Source organism: Camelus bactrianus, chromosome 16 (assembly GCF_048773025.1).
Source record: "Camelus bactrianus isolate YW-2024 breed Bactrian camel chromosome 16, ASM4877302v1, whole genome shotgun sequence".
In the NCBI taxonomy this organism is placed as follows: domain Eukaryota; kingdom Metazoa; phylum Chordata; class Mammalia; order Artiodactyla; family Camelidae; genus Camelus; species Camelus bactrianus.
Window position 1 is genome coordinate 36816284 of NC_133554.1, and position 18562 is coordinate 36834845.

The 18562-nt window shown below is 50.8% G+C and overlaps 2 protein-coding genes across 3 annotated transcripts in view; both read right to left on the reverse strand.

The window, feature by feature from the left end:
* Positions 1-712: 712 nt before the first annotated feature.
* On the reverse strand, positions 713-8002 carry CDK5R1 (cyclin dependent kinase 5 regulatory subunit 1). Its single transcript, XM_074343047.1, has 2 exons — positions 4887-8002; positions 713-4579 (listed from the first exon to the last, which is right to left on the reverse strand). Exon 2 carries the CDS (start codon positions 4436-4438, stop codon positions 3515-3517), a length of 924 nt encoding a protein of 307 aa, XP_074199148.1. The 5' UTR covers positions 4439-4579; positions 4887-8002; the 3' UTR covers positions 713-3514.
* Positions 8003-8130: 128 nt separating this feature from the next.
* The window catches only part of PSMD11 (proteasome 26S subunit, non-ATPase 11), a 30841-nt gene continuing 20409 nt past the window's right edge, over positions 8131-18562 (reverse strand). The window contains exons 7-14 of one of the 2 annotated variants that reach the window (XM_010958321.3): positions 16257-16401; positions 15373-15433; positions 13512-13574; positions 11960-12085; positions 11451-11486; positions 11135-11186; positions 10690-10832; positions 8131-10571 (exon numbers count right to left, since the gene is read on the reverse strand). In XM_010958321.3, the coding sequence (XP_010956623.2) occupies positions 10690-10832; positions 11135-11186; positions 11451-11486; positions 11960-12085; positions 13512-13574; positions 15373-15433; positions 16257-16401 (626 nt within the window). In that variant the 3' untranslated portion in view covers positions 8131-10571. Of the gene's footprint in view, positions 10833-11134; positions 11187-11450; positions 11487-11959; positions 12086-13511; positions 13575-15372; positions 15434-16256; positions 16402-18562 lie in introns of both variants that reach the window. The other variant, XM_074343046.1, reaches the window with a different exon arrangement.

An 18562-nucleotide genomic window follows, 5' to 3' on the forward strand; every position in this document is an offset into this window, starting at 1 on the left:
CCTGAGCACAAAGCTGACAGCTTCCAAGGTGCACCGCCTCCCCGGGGCCCAGGGGCAGCTCCAGCCAATGGGACTCAAGGCCTGGGGAGGGCTGAGTTCAAAACACCTGGTCCCTGAGGCCCAGGCTGGTGGCAGGAATGGGCACAGACCACTGGCAATACAACCAGTAGAGGGCCTCGCGCTTGCCACAATGACGGGCTGGGGTGGCTGCTAATCTGGGAGCCCCGGGGCTGGAGTTCTCTCATTTGGAACACTGCACAGAACTAAACTGGCAGGGCTGAGCCACACGCCCTGAGCCCACTCCTGCCAGCCTGGGGGCCTCCGGGCAGTGGGCTGGGAGCAGAGCCAGGCCCACGACGCTCAGGGCAGCAGCCTTAGAGCCAAGCCAGTGCCCTGCAGGACCCCTGCACCAGCACACGCCTCGGGCCTGATCCTCCCTGGCCGGAGGTCCCAGCCCGGCCAAGCCTCGGAAGCCTTTGGGGAGGAACTGCCCCCGCCCCACCGCTAAACCAGAGTTGACTTAACCTGTGTTTCTTTCTTAATCACCTTAACGTGAACGCGCTCGTTAAGCCCTCTCCCCAACACTGCCCTCCTCCCACGCTCCCCTCCCCCATAGTGCAATCCAATTACGTTCTGAGTGCAGGAACCATTTACAAAAAGGGCCCCCAGCCTGCTTGTCAGTGATGTGCCCACAAAAGAGGTCTATGTAATGGATGGTCAGTGCATTTTATTTAATCAGCACAGTACAAAAATAAATAAAAATAAGGGAAGGGGAATTAAATTACAGCCAAACTGAGCTTCGTGACCTTGTCAGATTATAAACCACACATACTTACAAACACGCTACGCATACGTACAAAAGGAGACAAATATAAATTAATATTAACAATACCCACAGTTTGGTCAAAGAATAGCTACAAAAGAAATTGCACTAAAAAACCAACATACATCGCACGTGTGTAATTAGCAGTTTCAAATATACAGCTATGAATAATTCCGAGTGGAAAAAAAATGGCACATTTTCTTTTCATTGCAAGTTTAACAACTGTCGGAACAAAACTAAGTTCTAATAACTGCATGGAAAGAATATATCAACCCTTCAGGTTTACAAGGAATAGAGAAAAACCAAATCCTGAACTATTATTCCTGTGACTTGTTCTGTGCACGGGTGTAATTTTCACAGCCATCTGTTCTAAGATTATTTTTTCTTAAGACACAAAATGTTCCTGGTTTGCATGCACAATATCACTGTAAAAGCAACAATTAAAGAATAAAGGGTTTTTTTTTTAGGTTAGTTTTTTTCCTTTTTTTTTTTTATTGTTGTTCTAAAAGTAGTCTTCATAGCAGCATGTCAAATGGGTTCATTGCTTGCACACTCAAGTATTTTATCAGTTCCTTTACACAATACTGATGACCAGCGCAAGGGAGGGAGGAGACCCCGCCAGGTTTCACACTGATGGAACTAGAGTTTTTTCCTTAGTCCCCAACCACTCCTGAAATTTGCACCTCCTCCAAAAATAAAAAAATAAATATGGAGAGAGAGAAGGAAACACACGAAACTGGAATCCCGCGGATGCAACTTCCCGCAGTTTCAGGCCAAGTTCGGCCCGCCGAACGAGCGGCTACAGACGCGCACCCCTGCTCTTGAGACTTGGCACCCGAACCTCCCAATTCCGAGCCACCAGCGCCCGCTGCCCCCACGGGCCTCCTACCTCGGGTCACACATGGCAGCAGGATCTGAAAAGACAGGCTGTGTGACAACTCCAGCGGAGAAGAGGTGCTGCGGCGAGGTCTGTGCCAGCAGCCGCGGGTTGCTTCCAGCCCCGCGGCAGGTCAGGTAATCTGGCGGCCCCGGGAATGGCTCAGCGTGGGCCTCCGGGTGTAGCTGGGGCAAATGCTCTCCCAATTGGGCAGGCCCACTTCCTCGGGAGAACACGGGCCGGCGGGCGGGCTCGGCTCTGGGCCTCTTAAACCCCGGCCTCAATTTCACAGCTTTCTCTTTTTATGTGAATTTCAGTAGTGCTTGCGCTGAAATGGGCAGCCACCTGGAAGCTAATCCTATGTAAACAGGCCCTCTGCCTCCCCCCAGCCCCCATTCCAGCACCCTCTGGGGGACTGGGATTGGAAGAGAGAATTCTGTAGCGTCTTCGCATCAGTCTTTGTTCCCCAAAGCTGGAGGGATGGGCCATGGAGGAAGACTTGCTCCCTTCTCTTGGTCCTCTCCCCAGTCCCAAGCCACCAATCTGGGAGAATTAGAAAGAAAATTGATTAAGTACACATCATGTGTTTTTACAGCCACTAGGGTCAGGTGGTAACCAAAACCAGCAGCTGCAAATGATCAGTTGTAGAATCAGCAGGCGATCAGGAGTTCTACTCCCGTCTTGTAATTGTCTCCAAGATGCAGCTGTCTCACTGGGCCTTGCAGGGCAAGGCTTCGTCTTCAGAAGAAACTGAACTGTTTGGAAACAGCTTAAATCAAGGGGTGAGAGCCGGGGGACATCATTACCACATCATCCTGATCCCTGACATCACCCCCTCCCGGTCCTGCAGCTCTGCAGGACAGATGTCATGTGCACCAGCAAGAAGCCTTAGCCCTTAGGTGGGCTCTGGCTTGGTCCCAGGCATGGCCACCCCACCTGCCCAGAAGGCAGGCTGTTGACAATGGGCACCTGCAGCTGCCTGGGCCTTCCCCACAGGGTGACTAAGCTGCATGATTCAAATGAAAAATTCACCCAGGAAAGGAGCTGTCCCCAGCTTCACCCCACTGCTTTAGCTGGGACCCAAAATGAAAGAACTTAATGAGTCAAACCAGCTCATTAACCAACAGTACCAACACGGCCGGGAACAGAGGACAAGGGGGGAAGGGGAGCAAGTTCCACGTCTCCACTTCCGTGTCTCCACTAAAGGAAAGCCCTTCTCCCTAAAACAGAAAAAAGAGCAAACCAGGGTCGTGCATGGTCAAAACAACAGGACACCGTCTTTGCACCAGGCCGACTTCTCCTTGATTGAAGAGGCTGTCCCAGGGCCGCGGGCAACTTGCCTCACAATCCCACGTGCGGCTCAGTCAGGGGGGCCGGCTCCAGGAGCCTCTGGGAGAACAGACGGCCCAAAACGGGAGCCAGGAAAGAGCCTCCAACTAGAAACTCTACTTCCTCCCCAAGCTGCCTGGCCAGAGACCCCTCGCCAGCTCCCACAAAGGGAGCAGTGGGCAGTCTCGCCTGCCTTGGTCCAGCAAGGGCACAGGCGGCAGAGGCAGGTCAGTCCTTTGAATTCCCTAAAGTGGGAGGTCAGGGGCCGTGGTGGTTCTGAATACATCTTCTGGGTTTTGCACAGGTTCGGGAGTTCAGAAGAGCCCAGAGTTCTTGGCAGGGCTGGAGAAAACCCCAAGGAAAGAAGGTGGGAAGGGAGAGGCCCTCGGTGGCTTTGCTAGACACATACTGTACACAAAATCTGATTTAATAATAAATTTTTAAAAATGAATTGAATCCTTGAGCCATGACTCAGGCTAGTGGGCTCACCGATCCAGCCCAAGGAGGAGCCGCTTCTTGTCCTCCTGGCCACTCTCGTTCTTCAGGTCGGAGAACACCTGTGTGAAGTAGTGGGGGTCGGCGTTGATCTGCAGCATCTTGGAGCTCATGAGGTTGATGACGGAGAGGCAGCGGTCCCAAAAGGCCTCCTTGCAGCTCTCCACCAGGAAGGGCTTGAGCGGATAGGAGATCTCGTTGCCCATGTAGGAGTAGGAGAGGTACAGGCAGGTCAGCAGGACGGCCTGGAGCTCGTGGTCGGAGCCCACCTCGGAGGAGATGACATCCCTGCAGAGCATGTAGAGGAAGACCACGTTGGCCGGCGTGATGAAGCCCTGGTCCTGCCAGCCCTGCAGGAGCAGCGAGCGGTCCACGCTGCGCAGCCAGAGCACAGGGTCCGTGGGGGACAGGTGCTTCAGGCGGTAGCACCGGCGACAGAGAAACTCTCCCAGGCAGCGCAGCAGCTCGCTGGTTGACGCCTGGACGATGACCCGTTTGGGCGTCCCGGCGGAGCTGACGGCAGGGTGCGGGGCCTTCTTGACGGAGGAGGAGACCCCGGTCTGGGAGCCCGAGAGCTGGCTGGCAGGGGGGGCGGGCGGCTGGGCCGGTGGAGGCTGGGCGAACGTGGACAGGTTGGCGCACGACAGCGACTTCTTCAGGTTCTCATTGTTGAGGTGCGTGATGTTGTTCTGGTAGCTGCTGTTGGGCTGCACCTTCTTGGAGTTCTTCTTCTTGGCCGACACGGCCACGATCCTCTTCCAAGGCAGCACGGAGATGATGGAGTGCCGCTTCAGGTTCTTGTCCTTGGCGTTCTTGCTGTTCTGCACGGCCGTGTAGTGGCCCACCGTGGCCGCGCCATCCTCAAACAGCGTGGCCTTCCGGTAGCTGGGGGACAGGGACAGCACCGTGCCCATGGTGCCGCTGCGCGCCGGGCGGGGGCCCGCGCCCCTGCGCGCCCAGCCTGCCGGCCGGAGGGAAGAAACCGCTCAGCGAGCCCGCGGCGGCCCGGGGGGGAGGCGGGGGCGCTCCCGGGGTCGCGTGCCGCCGCTTTGGATCTGTGTGGAAAACAAGATGGTTCTCAGCACCAGGCGGGGCCCGCGCCCCGCTCCTCCGCCCTGGCCTCGGCGGCCCCGCGGACCTGGCCCCCGACCGTGCCCTTCCCCAGTCGACACGGCCCCGCCCGCGCCCCCGCGCCGCAGCCCGGCCGCTCCACTGCGGCACCGTGCCCGCCGCGGTCCAGCTGACAGCACGGGGATCGCGGCGCCGGCAGGGGCGGCCGGGGACCCCGCCTAGACACAGCGCGCGGTCGCGACCCCGGTCGGGCTCCCCGGGGGCGGCGGGCGGCCCGAGGCGCAAGCTTACCGGGTAGGCGGCTCTGGCGCTCCGCGCCCTCCGCAATGCGCGCCGCGGCTCGGCGCCGCGGTCCCGGCGCTCGGCGGGGCTCGGCGGGGCTCGGCGGGGCTCGCGCTCGGCAGCGGCGGCGGCGACTCCGGAGCTTCTGTCCAAGGTTCTGCAGGCGCCGCGGCCCCGCCCCCCGCTCGGCCGCCTTCGCCGCCGCCGCGCCCGCGCCGGCGCGCACCTCAGCGGCCTCCCTCTCGGGCGCGCGCGCAGGCCACCAGCTGGCTCTGCCGGGCCTGGTCTCGCGGGGAAGCCGGGGCCGCCGCGATGCTCAGTGCGAGCCGTGCGCGGTGCGGACAGCGACGGGGCCGCGAGCCCGAGGCGCCTCTACTCGCCGCGCCCCATCCAGGACCCGAACTCGGGCGGCGCGCGCTCGCGGCACCGCCCCGCCCCGCCCCGCCCCGCGGAGCCGCCCCCTCCCGCACTGCTCGCAGCCCGCTCGGCGCCGCCGCGCCAGCAGCAGTCCGGCCGCGTGAGAGTCGCGGGCGCACAGCGCAGCCGAGCTAGGGCCGGTAGGGAGCGCGGGGCAGGGCGGGGCCGAGGGCCGACCCCGCCTGCCGCCCCGCCCAGACACGTGCTGCCTTTGTTCCCGCCGCGGCGCCCGCAGCTGCAGGCCGCGGGGGCGCTCTCAGGCGCGTACCCGCCCTGGCGACGCGCGGCCCGCCCGGGCTGAGGCTGCCACCCAAGAAGCCATCCATTGAGGCCGGGGCCTGAGCAGCCTCCTTCAGTTTAACATCCTCGTCCCCTGGGAAAGATGAGAGGCGAAGCCTTTGCTGAGGCCGTCTGAGGGCCACGCGCATCCCGAAGGCGCTGTCCCATCAGTTTGAGGGCCTTTCCCCGCGGGACCTCCGTTGCCCCATTCCAGGAATGCCCACGGCCCGGGTAGGTCTCAGAAATCTAGGCCAGAGGCGTAGGCAGTTCTAGGCCGGTCCACAAAGAGCCACTTTCCCACACCACACCAGGGACAGGGCCCTGAGGCTCCTGGCTCGGTCGCTGCCCCAGAGATGGGCCAAAACTGAGCCCATCACAATTGTGACCTCGAAATTTCCACTTGCCCTCTTATCTGTTATAAAACTCAGGCAACTGCTCCTCCAACCAGCCTCTGATCTGTTGATTTAAATGTTCTTCATGCCAAGTGTGTATAAATTTGAAGACTTGGTACCAGTAAAATTACTAAGTTCCGAGTAAAAGTCAATAATTGTTCCTCTCATAAGAACAAGAATCCAGATCGTTCACAAAGGCCATTCATTTGTTATTCTTTTAGTTTGGTTCTGGAGATAGACTCAAATTTGACCACAAACCTGTGAAACAGGAACCTTAATCTTTATCAATCCAAATTACCACCTCTGGAACCAGTGATGAGGAAGTGGCAATCCAGAGAAGACCCAATCCTGACTCCAACCACACCAGCACAGAACCTGTGCCAGCTCTGCCTACTGCCCTAAGCAGAACAGAAATCTGGCATCATTCAAAACAATGCTACGATCATCAGAAAGTACTAGAATTTGCGAATGTACTAATCCAGAGATTTCTCTGTCAACAGTGTCAACTGAAAGCTTTGGGGACCTTGGGAAAACACACTGCTCTGTACCCAGAAGGCTATTTCTTCTAGGACCCTTCAGAAACATCCACAGCAGCTTCCATCCTAACTTAGAAGATGAAGGCACACTCTTAGCTCAATGTGCCCCTTCCTCTGGAGGCTCCTCGGTCTACAACCCCAACCTGCTATTCAAATGGAGCTGTCCTCAGCCCTCCTTCTTTATAGTTTACTATAAGTGCCAAGAATTAATCACCTCCAGGTCCGCTGGCCCAGTGACTCTCTTCCTAAGGCAAAGCTGAACCCCAAACTTTTTTCATCCTGCCTCTAGTGGAGGCCCATGTCCACATTACCTTTCCTGTGTCTCAAGTTCCCCTTCAGATTCTGGTGTTGAACAGAGGTTAAATGCTTTCCACTTTCCAAAATATGCTTGGATTTCTGAGCCTGGAAGACACCCCTTAGAACGATCTGGACCCACCCTGTTACCTGTACCTACAAATTTCAGTTCTAACTATCCTAGTTCATGGCAGCAGTACCAACCTACACTTCACCCCACCCCATTTCACAACCCATGGAAGCTTGCATTGGCCTGGGCCTTTTCCAGCCTGGCCACACTCTCGTGTCCCCCTCTTGCCTCTGTCCGGCCGCCCTTTCCTAGCACCTTCAGAAAGAGCTCTTGGCAGAACTACCCTAACGTCCTCACCCATGTCAGAGGCCAAGTCACATGCAGAGGAGCATGAATGGCATGGCACTGCCAGCACACTGGCTGTCGTGATTGAGGAGGGGGGCGGTTTGGACCCCTGTCCCCTGTGCCGTGACTGCTCGGCTTGTTTCAAGGCACCACACCACTCCTCCGCTCACTCAACCCCACCACCACCACCAGCCTCGAGCTCCCATCACTGCTCCAACAGCGAAGAAAGGAAGGGCAACCATCTGCCAAAAATGGCAGAATCAAGGGCCCAGAAGGCAGACCCAGCTGAATGAGGCACAGCTGTTTTCTTCCCAGTCTTCACCACAGAACTGCAGGGAAGCTCTCCAAGTCCCACCCCCATCAATCAGCCTCTTTATCCTATAGCCTATCTCTAGCTGCCGGAAGGACCAGCCTGCTGGTCACATGCGCTGCTGGGCTGGGATGTCCACGGAGAGCCGCCGTCCTCTGCATGCCCCCTTCCCATACCACTCTCAGGAAGGGAGGTCAAGATCCCTGCCAGCCAGCTCCCAGAAAGGGCTCCAAATAAAGCAGGGCTGAGCCCTGGCTCCTGAGGAAGTCGTGCTTTGTTCTCTCAGGCATCACAGAGCAGCATCTAGCGGCCCTTCTGGGCAGTGCAGATTACATAACTCTCACCTGCAGCGGGGCTCCACAGCCACCCGCCCCAGCCACTCCCAACACCACCAGTATCTCATTAACACATAAGGAAGCCCTGGCACCATGAAGGCTGGTGCCAGCAAGGGTCCCTAAGTGACGGAGCCAAGCAAATGCCAGCCCATGGGCCACCCCACCCTCTTGGCTGCGCCTAGAATCAGCTTATCTGAAGCCTGGGAGGGGAAGCAATCCTGCGAGGTCTAGAGCAGCGCTGTCCAAAAAAAATATTAACGTGAGCCACAAATACAAGCCGCATAAGTCATTTAATATTTCCAAGCAGCCACATTAAAAAAGTAAAAGGAAACAGGTGAATTTTAATAATAAATTTTATTTAACCCAATAAATGCTCAAAATATTTCAACATATATAAAAAAGTTAAGCAATTTTTCATTTTCTCTTCACATTCTTCTAAGTCTGGTTTGTTTACATTTGCAGGGCAACACAGTTAGAAATAGCCACATTTTAAGGGCTTAACAGCCATGTGGGGTTCGTGGCCACACTGGACAGCGCAGGTCTAGAGGAAGTCAGCAGAGGAAGGGCTGCTGCCCCACTGAGCTCCTGGGCTGCCCTCCCCTCCCCGCTGCCCTGGCTCTGGATCCCTCTGGATTATCAAAGTCCTTTACTGAAGCACAACTCTTCCTTAAGTAAAACTATACACAGAGACACAACACTGAAACACAGAACAGTGACTCAGCCCCAAGTGGCATTAAAGGCTAGAGCCCACCCTCCCCTCCTAGCAGCCCAGAGCCCCTCAGGACAGACTGTTCCTGGGGTCTGAAGGGCAGCAGGAAAATCAACACTTTTGAAGATTCCAAATGAAAACTAAACCACAACTGGATGCCAGGGCTCTCGGGCACCTGTACTTCCATGACTTCATGTAACCTCCCACCACAATTACCTGCCAAGGAAGCACCATTCTCGTCATGCAGGTGAGGAACAGGCTGTGAGGATATTACAGCCCAAGCCCTGTGTCCTCACTGGACCACGATGCCTTGGAAAAACAAAGATAACTGAATCCTAGTTCCCATCTCAGACCTTACAGACCAATTTTCTCACCCAAAGCCCTCCACTTGACCCCAGATCTAAAGGTCTCCCATGAAGCAAATGAGATAGCAGAGCTTTGTCCAGTCTAGAGGGCTACACAGAACTGCCTGGACTTGATCAGAAGCCCTCCAGCACTCAAGAAAGGACACCTTTTGAAAAAAAAATTGTTTTTATTGGAACTCATCTGAACATCAGATATACCTGGTGTTGGTTAGCAAGAACCGTTTGTACATTTGATATTGATGGTGCCAAAACCAAAACAGTGACTGGACATGATGGGGAAAGATGTTGAGAACAAAAACCTGATTTTGGAGAGGAAAATAAAAGCCAGTCAGATTCAGTGAGGATGCTAAACCTGATACAACAAAATCCTTTTACAAAATATAAATTTATTACGAAAACCTGGAAGGATAATCTGAGAAAGGAAGAGAAAGATAAAAGGAGGCCAGCAGGAAGGAGGCAGGAGGAGGAGGAGGAAAAAAGAGAAAACAAAGAGGAATGAGAAGAAGAAAAGATAGCTGAGCACGACAGAGGTGCAGAAGCTTACCTGCCCAGATGGCACGAAAGCCTTGCTATGTAATCTCATCATAAAACAAAGCATGCTGAAGTACAGTGCCCTACCTCCCATTCGTTCCATTTCTAAGAGGTAAATAAAGAAGCTCCCTGGGAGGGGGACATGAGGTTGCTCAAAAACCCAACAACAAAAATTGGGAGAGAGAGGGGGGAAAAATCCACACACCCCACAGTCTCATTTCTGATGTTCACTGTTTAAAAAAGGAATAAATCCATCTGACAGCAGGACAGGAGCAGTGGGACAGGGAGAGAAGCTGAAGGATTTCAGACAGCCTGACTCCCCTGGAAGGGAAGGAGGAAGGAAGAAGAGAGACAATGGGATGGTCTCCTGGGTGAGGGGAAAGAGAGGAGGGGAGAAAAGAGCAGAGAAGGGAGGCAATTAAAACACTGACGTCTAATCTAGTTTACTGTGTTAAAAAGGGCCACATGCACAGCAGGCCCCCGAGGGCCCACCCTGCTCCCCATGTGGCCGCAGTGGACACGAGCTCCCGGCCTCGTCCCCATCCCTTCACAGGTCGGAGCGGAGCCGTGCGGGCGCTGCTGCTGCGGTGGCGCGGCGGGACCTTCGGCCAGTCTGCTGGAGCCATTGTTCAGGGGAAGGGTGAGTGGACAGGCCATATGGCAAGGGAAAGAACACCGAAACGCCTCGTTTCAAATAAAAAAGAAAACAGCAGTCTATACACAGTTGTTTGTTTTGGTTCAGTACAAACAGAATAAAAAGTCGTTGCTTTGATGGTCAGGCAAACACCCAATTCTGAAGAGGAGAGGTGACGCCCAGCGGTGGGTTAGGAGCCCCCGTGGCTGGCGGAGCGCCTGGCTTTGCGGCCCTCTCCCAGGAGGCAGAGAGCACAGCTTTAGGTAGTGTAAGCCTTTTTCCTTTTATTTAGAATAACCTTTTTTTTTTCTTTTTCTTTTTTTTTTTAAGCAATTTCCCCACTCCCAAGTTGGGCCAGTAAAGATTACATGAAAACTGGCACACCTATCGGCTGGAATACAGATGCACCAAATGAGGATTTAAAAACTTTCCGAGCGAAAAGTAGAACAGAAAGAAAAAAGAATCTCCTAGCATTTTCCCCAAAGGTTTCACTCTCCCGCCACACACACTCTCCAAAGGACCGCTACAGATCCAACTCTGCAAGAGAAGACAGAGCAGTGTCAATCGGGGAAGCCGCCAGGCCACCAGGAGGCTTTCAGTCTCGACAGGCAGAAGACAGCGCTGCCCGGGCCCAGGTCCCGGAGCCAGCACTCACCTATGTCAGTTTCTTGGCTTTGTTGTAGAGGGAATCCACTACTTTGCTCATGTTCTGAATTGTTTCCAGAGCAGCTTCGTAAGTTTTATCTACTGGGGGTTCGTCGAAAATAATCAAGACACCCTCCCCCTGGTCCAAGATCCCTGTAGGAGACACAAGCGCAACCCAGGTAGAAGAAAGGATTAGACACACAAGCACTTGGGAAGCAGCCCACTCCCCAGCTGCCTCACTTTCTCCAGAAAGGAGGGGAACAGAAGTCATCTTCCTGCTCCATTTGTGCATGTTTATTATATACTCTCATCACAGGGATAAGAGGGACAAGGATCCCAGGGAACCACCAGGTGACACAAATGGAGCACCTTCTTTCAAGATAAACAAGAACATGATGCCTCTTCACCATTTCATCACCACCACCAGCCCCCTCGCCTGTATGATGGTTACTCACCATGAAACTTCTTGTCAAGAATCATCTGTGATAATTTCCTTTCCACTTCGGCCTAAAATCAAAGCACATGATTAAAGGGACCAGCATCCACTAGTTAGAGATCACGCTGACACAAAAGCCTCGTACAAAAAGGGTCTTAGGGCAAATGGAATGAAAATAAAACAGCAACAATACAACTCCAGCTCTGAGCTACAGTCCCCAGTCCCTCCTGAGAAGCTTGGGAGCTTTCCAACAAGGACCAGCAGGTTTAACTGGCCGCCCCTCAGCATGCCCCCTTCCCGATCCCTACCCCCAAGACAAGCTCAGGACTCCTTACCTTGGAGAGTTTGATGAGGCTAGATATGTGTTCGATCTAAAAGGAAAGGTAAAAAGACACCAACACTGACAGTTTCATTTTTGCCTCTAATGTTACAGTTGGGGTGGTGCTGTTTCTTGAAATTCTGCCGAATGTCTCTACAGGGCGAGGTTCTCTTTAGACATTCTTGAGTCTCCTGTGCTTGGTCCAACTGCCTGCCCTTCATCACTACAATGAACACACTCCTGTCCTACACACCCAGAACAAAGAGTTTACCACATGCATGGTGACTACAAAAGCAAGGAGACTGCACTGAAAACAAGCAGGGACAAGCTCGCCAGCCTCTACCCAACAGCATCCCCCTCCTCAACTCTCATTCCCTGTGAAGAAAACCCCAAGCTGTTGAGAATCTCCTGCCCACCACACACACTCTTGGATGGGCGTGGGAAGGGGGTGGGCTACAGTGAGGATGCCCAGCCAGAAACCTCCTCCCACCAGAGAAGGGCGAGAGCCCCCAGGAGGGTTCTTACCTGTACTCGGGAAAAAGGCTCGATGACTCGGATCAGATTCTGTTCCAGTAAGTTATCATACAACTTGGCCAAGTGCGTGCTGATGATTGGGTCATCCCGGAGCTCTGCCCGGTAATCTGTCAGGGCCTGCCAAAAGAGCCGAGATTGGCACAGAGTAGCACTTGAAAGCCATGCTACTCCCAGCTTCCTAAGCAGTCTGCTGGCCCTTGTAACTACATGGCTGACTGAAGTTCTGGAGGATTTGGGGGAGATGAAAAAACAGCCACGACAGAAGGCAGAAGAAAAGGAACATCAAGAAGTGAAAGATGGAGCCACCCTAGGCTTTCCATCTAAAGGTTCACATGGACAGCTCAAATCAAGTAAGCCCTGAGAGCAGCTCTGCTGACAGGCCCAGCTAGCTGCACAAGCAGTCCTCAGTCTGTATTCTACAGAACAAATAGGGCCACCACGGGGGAAAAAAGAATTCTGAGGTTAAATAAGTGGGCAATGCTGAATTCCACAGCTAGCTCTTGGGGTTTTACAAGGAATACCACACTGTAGTCACTAGAAAACAAAGCATCTTTCTAATTTTGTTTAGGCCTAGTGTTTCCCAAATATCTGATCACAAACCCTTTTTTTAAGGAATCCCTAACAGAAGTGTTTCATCAAACATCCTAAACCTTGGGGTAAAATGATCTAGACCATTTATTCGTGTATGTGATTTATTTACCTTTAGTAATGGTCTCAATATCATGTCAGCTGTGCTATAAGGTGTTAAGGGAAGCAAGCAAATCATGCCACGTAAGGAAATGAAACTGGCAAGAAACCTCCAGGAATATGATGACTCTTAGAGGGCGGTCAGAGACACACAATCTAGTCTCTGTCCACACTATTTTTCTTCCTGGACCTAGGTCTGTTTCCATTAAGCTGATCATTATACTCAGACTAAGAGGAGAGAGGCTCGGAAAAGTGCAAGTCTCACCCTACTGATTAGGTAAGTTTTTCTCCTGTTCCAAACCTTTGCAAACACTGAGCGAAGAGCTCCATCCTGAGGAAGTGTCCTTCAGCCCAGACGCGCACATCAAAGCCTCTCTTCTGTCCGCAGAGGAGAAGCAGAGCTGGCACTTCTGGAACTGAAGGGACACCTAAGACCATGCTGTGTGGGAAAAGAACTAGGCCCGGAATCACACCTGATACCCATCAGCTGTGTCACTTGGCCCTCTTTAAATCCCAGCTCCCCCAAGTGTAAAATGCAGCTAATAGTGTGTTGTGAAAACTCAAGCAAAAGAAGGATGACAGAACTTTTTGACACTGAAAGGCACAGTTTATAAGTGAGGTATCACAACTCAAAAAGTTTCCTTGTACAAAAGTGCTTAAACTTCCTCGTTTTGATATTGTACTATAGTTAAGATGTTACCACAGGGGAAAGCTGGGTGAACGGTACATGGAATCACTCTGTACTATCTTTGCAACTTCTTGTGAAACTATAATCATTTAAGATTTTAAAAAGAAGTTTTTTTTTAAAGTACCTCTCTCCCCCACCCACTCCCTACCAACTCAATTCCATGCTTACCTTTTCAAAATCTGCCAGTGATCTGTTCTTGCTAGCCTGAGCCACACATTTTAATGCTTCTGTCTAAGAATAAAGAGAAAAATAGTGAAAGTGACCTATTCTGCACACTCACATCCCAACAAGTCTCATAAGAAACACGCAAGGGGCCGCGGGGAGAAACATGCTATGTCCGCACAACTTCTGGCTGCAGAGAAGAACCTTCCCCACCACTGTTCTTCTTGGAGGCCTGGGAAGAAAACCTAGAAAAATACCAATGTGTGCCAACCAGTTTCCCTTTGAAATCTGAAGCAACTTAAAAACACTAGGAAATAGAAAGTTTTCCAAAAAACAGACTTTGATACAGCACTCTCCAAAGAGGACAAGCTAAAAGGGAAGCTGGCCAGGGAACTGTGATTTCTTTCCCCTCCTCAAAGACTCCCTATCACCGTATCCCCCCAAATGCCTTCCTGCCCTGAGACCTGATCACACCTGTGCTTTATCCAGCCTTATTCTGCTGGGTTTGGTGCACGGCACAGGCCAGTTTACTTTCATTAAGGCTGAGGCATCAAAATTCTACATATTATGCTGAATATTAAAACCCCAGAGTGACGAAGGTATAATCAACGGCTGAGGGGCAACTTCTAACCTGGTTATAAAAGGCACCTGACCAAGCTATCAGATCTCTACTCAGTGAGAAATCTACATTCATCTTTCTAGAGATGGGCCTGACTCCTGCTTGAAATCTCTCATCCAAGTGCAAAGGACAGAAAGACCTTCTCTTATACCAGCCCATGCACTTAAATAAGGAGAGTGTGTCTTATACAGGAGACTTTAAAAATGGTGCAAACCTCATCATTAATATAGTTTGTTTTCAGCATTTGTCCTATAGACAAAACAAACGTCATAATGAGAAAAGCCTGAAACTTAGAACCAGATAACCCAAGATCAAAGTCTGGCTTCACCATTATTAGTTACCTGACCTTGTTCTGGACACCGGATCTCTCCTAGCCCATCTCCTCAACTCTAGTTCTAGATATTACAGTGAGTTTTTCACTACAGTAATAAACCAGTATTCTTTTGGTCAAAACTAGGAGCTAATCTGAAACTTTTTCTAATGAAAAGCCAATTAGGGCCACTGGTGGAGCAGGAAGAAATCATCTGCTGTGGACATTCTGCCAAAGATACAGTGAGAAAGCCAATGTGTCTGCTGTTCAGAGTCAAGTGCAGTTGAATCTAGAAGATGACTGTTACTTTACTAGTGATAAGCAAGCAAGTACAAAGAAGTGATGGTGCGCACATCTGAGTCATCATCTTTCAACAGGTCACTCTCACCTACTCAGGCATAAGAGGCACCACAAACAGGGCTACCGACCACCAAGGGCCTCTTCTTGCGCCACACGCAAAACTCAGGACATGAGTAGAAAGGTACTGATGTGAGAAGCACTTGATGCGTCATCAAAACCTAGTTTCTGCACCAAGCAATCCAATCTCCCTAAAGCAAACGTGCACCTGAGCTTACTGGGCTCCAGACTCTTAGAGAACCCAAGACTTCATATTCTGTGCATGTTAACTTTGCAAGCCAAGAGCACAGGAGATACATTTTCTGGCGCAACCTAACTCACTGAAAATGCTACAGTTCAATTCTGAATTCTGTAAGTCCCTCAAACTGACTGATACCCATAAGAGCAACAAACATTGATTTTTCAAGCCAAGAATTAACAGTACAGGAAATATACTGAATGAGCTTAAGGAAAAGAGAGAGGTAAAAAAGAATGAAGAGCAGAACGGAGGTCGGAAGAGCATGGTGTCACCGCACACCACGCTGGACAACACGCTGCCTGAGAGAGAGCAGAGATCAGAGCTGCAGCCCAGGCGTCCCTACCTGCCGCCCCGCATACCGGAGTGCAAGCTTCCCGCTCACCAACGCCTGGACATCTTCTGGGCTAGAAAAAAAGACATTCTTGGTCAATTGCTCCAGGATGTTATGCTTCTAAGTGTATGTATAGGCAAATTTCTTTTTCTCAAAATTCCACTGAAAAGACTCTGCCCACAGAGGTAATCAGCCCCCACCCCTAACCCCACAGGCCCCTTACACCACAGAAGCCAGGCTTTCTCCACTCTGCGCTCAGTGCTGAAGAGGAGAAAAACTCCACATTAAAAAGAAAGCCACAATGAACCTACCAAAAGCCAAAGACCCAACAGGCAAAATGGTAAGTACAAATCCAATCCCAGCATAACAGGTCATTTTAAAACACAAGCCCTATACACTCCTAAGATCCAAACAGAATCCCAGTCAGTATCTCATTTATTCCCAAAAGAATGTGGATAAATTCTGTAGAATTCTTTATAAAAAGATCTGTCACGTTTGCCATTGCCAGCTTTTCAAACCCCTCCCTAACCTCTTCCTTTATCCACACCCATTCTGGGTGGCCCCATGGCTGGTGCTAGTCTGTAAGCTATTTCCTGGCCCTCTGTCCTGTGCTCAGCAACTCTCTGGACAGAATATTTGTAAGAGGAGGAGAATACTCAAAGAGGAGGTGCTGGGGAAGAGATTTCTAAAATCTGTCTCCCCGATTCTGAAACATCAGCGAGCAAAAGTACTCTCGATTACTGTCAACCCTCCCACTCCACCTCAACCAGCCCCACCAGGCAGCAGGTGCTGCTTCTGTACCTAGCCAAACGCCCTGCCCAAGCCATCTCTGCTGCGGCAGAAAAACCTAGATAAAGGACTTGAGTTCTCATATCCCAAAGTTAACGTGCACCTACGTGTTGAGCATGATTTTGCACAGCAACATGTACTTCAGAGATGTGATGGCCTTGGGGCTATCGATGGAGTCATAACCCTCAAACGCCTCATAGAAATATGAGTACGCCGTTTTCCAATCCTTCTCCTCTGCTGCGTGGATAATACCTGGGCATTAAAAGAAAGGAGTGAGAACCATATAAAATAAAAGAACCACAAAATCTCACAGGTGGGAAGGGCCTCAGAAATCTATCCCACCCTGGAATAGATCCCAGAAATCTATCCCAGCCGACTTATTCATCAGGTCAGGAAAGGATAAAGGACCTGCCCAAATCACTGCCATCTAGTGGCAGAGCTGGGATTAGAACCCAGGTCTTTGGCCTCCCAGTTCAGTGCCATCTTGCAAGTATTAATTCCAAAGAAGTTAGAGGCCCAACTAAAGAGGATCCTAAAAACAGCATACAATAACACCTTTCTCAGGCTTCTCACCATCACAGCAGTCCTACCTTTTAGAGCCACCAGAAAAGGCCATTATCTTCATAGGTCAGGAAGTTGACCCAAACATCCCTGGTATGTACAAATTACCTTTTAATAACATCAACCGTTTCTTTAAGAAAGCTTTTCTAAGCCTGACGTTTTTAACTGTAAGCAGCTTTCATGGGAGAAATAGAAATCCAACTTTTAATATTCTCATTTTAGATATTGGTCGTTTATGGATGTGCTTTTGCCTTGATGCAATCAGTGTGTAGACTGCATGTAATGCCAAATCCACGAACTTGACTGTACACAGTAAAGCAGTATTTCCTTAGGCTGATACACTACACTTCATTTGACCAATTCTCTACTGTTTAGAAGCTGGGTTGCTCCCAATAAGCCTGGCTTTGACTGAACCTGCTATTCCTTCTAACCTCTGCTATGACTTGGGATGACATGAAAATTGGCTCTTTCTAGCCTGGGAGGCATTGAAGCCCTAAGATTCTGTATATCAGTTCTAACTCTGCCTTAGTCCCATCTATCTGTTCACCACAGGGCTTCCCAGCTTTTTACATGTAGGAAGTACTCAGCACACCAGAGTGAAAGGATGAAACTGCTTACACATGACCTCAAGGGATCAGTTTGAGCATACTTTTAACCCACCTGTCACATACCTGTGTGCCTGGCACGCCAGCTGGAAACTTCTGACTTAATAACCATTAGTGAGTGATATGTTCCACACCCCAGTACTTTCACCCCACCCAAAAGGCCTCCCATTTTGAGGCTGAAGGAGTCAACTCCTTCTTCTACTACTGTTCTTAACTACAGAGGCCTGGAGAAAACCTGCCCTCTTCTGCAGTCAAGGAGACCTCCCTAAAAAATACCCAACAAACTATTAACACTGATGAACTACGTGAGACAAACTCCCGTTTTTCCACTCCTCCCAGTCCAAAGTGTGAAGAGCACAGACCAGACCCAAAATAAGACTAGTTTAAAAAGGGGGGGGGGAGTAAAATAAGGCCCAAGAACTGGAATACTGCTTTCCCAAACACATTAGCAAATAGAGACCACATTAGGATGACACGCATCATAGCTGGTTAGACACATTCAACACAGATACTAATGAGGGCCTACCATGTGCCAAGCACTGATATGACTATTATTGAGGAAGTAATTACAAGTAAGGCCCTGAAGGAAATCCTAGTCTCACAGTTGGAAAGACGGTCATCAAAACAGTAACAAGGAGATCTGTACCATAATATACCTTTCGTAGGGAAGTCCGAAGTAAAGGAGGCACTGAAGTGGGTTTATAAAGGAGACATGTGAGCTGGATCTGAAGGGATGCAGACAAGTTTGCCAAGGGGGCAAGATGAAAAGCAGAATTCCAGCAGAAAGACAAAATATATAAAGGCACAGAAGCAGGGATACATGAAGTCATTTGGTGGCTAGGACTGAAAACCGGAGATGAGCACGAAAAGGAAAGAAAGCCTCCCTTTAGAATGCATTGTTAAAGTAAAACAGCCTGGGGATAACGCTGAACCTTTGGAAAATTTTAAACAAAAGAGTTACATGATCAGATCTGTGTTTCGGACACATGACTTTAAGACCAGTAAATAAGATGGACTGGGAAAAGTGACAGTGAGATTAGTAAAAGACTACTCCAGTGGTCCAGTGGCACTGATTAGAGCAGTGACTGCAGAGATGGAAAAGAAAGTGCAGATTTGGAGACAGACTCAACCTGATCTGGCAACTGACTGGATATGAAGGGTGAAGGAGAGGAAGGGAGTCAAAATTACCTCAAAGATAATAGCTTGAGCAGCTGCATCAATGACACCACTAACTAAAACAGGAAATG